This window comes from Haematobia irritans, chromosome 1 (assembly GCF_050003625.1).
Source record: "Haematobia irritans isolate KBUSLIRL chromosome 1, ASM5000362v1, whole genome shotgun sequence".
NCBI lineage: Eukaryota > Metazoa > Arthropoda > Insecta > Diptera > Muscidae > Haematobia > Haematobia irritans.
Genome location: NC_134397.1, coordinates 219465230 through 219468502, shown reverse-complemented (window position 1 = coordinate 219468502; position 3273 = coordinate 219465230). Strand labels below are relative to the sequence as shown.

The 3273-nt window shown below is 34.9% G+C and overlaps 1 protein-coding gene across 2 annotated transcripts; it reads right to left on the bottom strand.

Annotated features, from left to right (window-relative positions):
• Nucleotides 1–2210: 2210 nt before the first annotated feature.
• LOC142222607 (putative peptidyl-tRNA hydrolase PTRHD1) lies at nt 2211–2778 on the bottom strand. 2 transcript variants are annotated; one of them, XM_075292825.1, is made up of 2 exons: nt 2499–2778; nt 2211–2417 (listed from the first exon to the last, which is right to left on the bottom strand). In XM_075292825.1, exons 1-2 carry the CDS (start codon nt 2670–2672, stop codon nt 2244–2246), a joined length of 348 nt encoding a protein of 115 aa, XP_075148940.1. In that variant the 5' UTR covers nt 2673–2778; the 3' UTR covers nt 2211–2243. The 2 variants fall into 2 exon arrangements, with proteins under 2 accessions (XP_075148940.1, XP_075148939.1); XM_075292824.1 differs by having other exon boundaries at nt 2487–2772.
• Between the last annotated feature and the right edge of the window lie 495 nt (nt 2779–3273).

Genomic DNA, 3273 nt, shown 5'->3' with positions numbered 1-3273 from the left:
AGAGGCTCCGCAAGACAAATCTGGGGATCGGTTTAAATCGGGGCTATATATAATTATTGACCGATGTGGACCAATTTTTACATGGTTGTTAGAGACCATATACTAACACCATGTACCAAATTTCAGCCGGATGGGATGAAATTTGCTTCTCTTAGAGGATTCGCAAGCCAAATTTGGGGGTCGGTTTATATGGGGGCTATACGTAAATGTGGACCGATATGGCCCATTTGCAATACCATCCGACCTACATCAATAACAAGTCGATAGCTTGTTTCGTTCGTAAGTTAGGGTGATTTCAACAGACGGACGGACTTGCTCAGATCGACTCAGAATTTCACCACGACCCAGAGTATATATGAATGACAAAGTTAATATACCTCCATCCTATGGTGGAGGGTATAAAAACTCGCATGTACTCAATTTTGCACTTTTTGATGCACTCATCATAAAACCAAAATATACCGTTAGTTTTGTATTTGTTGTCTTTCTTTATGATCAGTAATACAACTTTGTGTTTAGAAACGTGTTTTCTAGTAAGTCAGTCTGTGGTCTTTCGCGTCCAAAAAAGACGAAGTACTACTCCCAAAGAGCAAACCAGAAGCCGCCGAAAACTGTTGACCGAAGCGGACGCTCGCCTTATGATGGCAGAAATGAGGCAGAACAAGTCCGTAATGCAAAAATATTACTGTTGCGAAAAATAAGCAAGTTAGTGAAAGGATAGCGCTCCACAACATTGGTTATGTTTCAGCTTAAAAAAAAATAAACCTGCATTTTCCAAAAAGAATCAAAAGGCGGGAATGAAATTTGGAAGAGAGCATAAAAATTGGACGACAGATGATTGGAAACGTGTTATCTGGTCCGATGAAACAAAATTTAACCGTTTCCAATCGGACGGTAAACAATATTGCTGACATCGTCCTGGTGATACCATTTAACGCCACCAATTTTAAGCAAACTGTGAAGCATGGTGGTGGAAGCTTCATGGTTTGGGGCTGCTTCACTTGGTGGCACATTGGGCCATTGCAGAAAATTGATGGTATAAAGAAGAAGGAATACTACCTCCCCATTTTTTCACGAGTTTGTTGACAAGAGTGCCTATCCTGAAGATGAAGTCGTATTTCAACAGGATCGTGATCCCAAGCATAGTGTAAAAATGGTGAAAAATGACTTAGTGAGCAAAAATTTCAAGTGATGAATTGGCCAGCGCAAAGCCCCCGTCTTCAACCCGATTGAGAATTTATGTTCAATCGTGGGAAGACGGCTGGGATTGTACAAATTAGCTGCATCAAAATTAGAAGACCTATGGGAACGAGTACAGCTTGAGTGGGAGAATATTCCTGATGAAATTATAAAGGAATTGGTTGAAAGTATGCCAAAATATGGTATTAAAGTACTAGAAAATGTTCCAGGTGACACCGGTATAGAAAATGCTTTACTTTTTGTCTTGAGTTTTTTGTTGTTTGAATTGAATTGAATTTGAATTGAAGAAGGAATAAAGGAAAAATAAAATTATTTTGAGTTTCTTTATTACTGCTTATTTTATTCGTTTAGAAATGAAAAAAATTAATTATGTACTCATTTCTTCACGCCACTTCATATATTTCATATTTCAGGCCAATAAATTAAAATTGGAAACAAGTTCCCATAAAAAATCGACAATCTTTGTATTTCTAAAAATACATAACTTTAAAAAAATTCTAAAATTCCCTATCAGAAAAAAATATGGTAGCCCTCTTGGCAAACACCAGACATGGTTTACGCATTAAAACCCAAATTGGAAGATCGGTTCATATACAGGTGCTATATCACAAAATTGGCCGTTATGACCCAAATATCTAAAATATGATGGTGGCCACGACTTCGTTTTGTTGTTCCATTGAAGAACTTAAGGGAATCTAAATAATTGTTTAGTTACAAAAATATGAAGTGTTTTTCCAATTTCGTGTTTTGCCGGATTCGGAGTCAAGAAAAATTTCTACGACTCCAACAAAATATTTAGACCCCCGACTCCACAGCCCAGATGAATTCTTTATTAATAGAATTCTAGTGAAATTTCGCAAGATCATAGCATGATTAAATAAGAACTTTAGAACAAAAGCAGGCAATACATACCTATCATGGTTTTAATTTCTTTTGTATTGCCTGATTTAGTTAAGTGAATTTTGCTTACCTTACCATCGACCAAATTTGGGCGTCTTAGTTCTTGCATATTTCATATTTTAATTTTACGGCCACAATTTCTTTTATTCTTTTAACAACTTAAGATTTTTAACAAATTTATGTACGTCGTCCTTAATATAAGGCTTAATAGCTATACAGGTTGGAATATTTTCGGGTTGTTCTATCCACATTTTATGATGTATATCATTCTCTTTTAGTTTTTCCGAAAGCTTACGTAGGGCATCCTCATCTTTGGCCTAAGATATATGGAGAATAAAGATACCAGGTTTTGTTAGAGAATAAATTGTACTCAATATCAAACTTACGCCCAACACTACTTTGTGCATATTATCCAAATCTTCCAAATATTTTTTAGTGGTCTCATCGTCGCTATGCAAATGCATAACGGCCGTTGAGGCATGACAACATTGTGCGATAACAGCCCCCAAAGGCCAACCAAGAACTGACTTTAAATCACTTCGCACTATAATATATTGTACTATATTGGACATAATGATAAATGGTATATATGAAAATTTATAAAAGAAATGTGGCTATAGTTGACAATAATGTGGAAATATGCCGGCCAAGTAAACAAAGCAGAACAGCTGTTCTACAAGGTAGATTTTTCTGGCATTAAATTTTATATGCAGTCATACAACCCTGTTTTTATCATAGGTTATTGTGATTGGATGGCCACTCTTGTTTTAGAACAATTGCAAAGAATCGTTAGTATTTAAATTTTCTCAATATCTTTATGAAATCATAATAATAAAATATAACGAATTGAAACTTTTCCAATATATTTATAATTATATATCGCTGTTTAGAGTTTCAATTGAACATAATATTTGCTTAGTGAAAATTCTTTATAAACACCCTGTTTTTTCAAATGACATTACACAGGGTGTCGCAACTGAACAGAGCTTATTTCTTTAAAAGAGCGGCTCAATTATTTATCTAATCATATAACAAATTTTCATAATTTTTAAAATAGAAAACTTCACAATTGTTAAGCACAAAAAATTATAATACTAATTATGCCTGCACTGATAAAAAAGAACTCACCACTACCCCTTTGCCAATCGAAGTATTTTGGGCTTTTGATACCGT

What these genes read in the sequence shown, in the direction of transcription:
- LOC142222607 (XM_075292824.1), bottom strand. Translation starts at nt 2,672, where the DNA reads ATGTCCAATATAGTACAATATATTATAGTGCGAAGTGATTTAAAGTCA. An exon ending in TGCACAAAGTAGTGTTGGGC is followed by an intron (nt 2,418 to 2,486) that starts GTAAGTTTGATA and finishes CATATATCTTAG; the next exon opens with GCCAAAGATGAGGATGCCCT.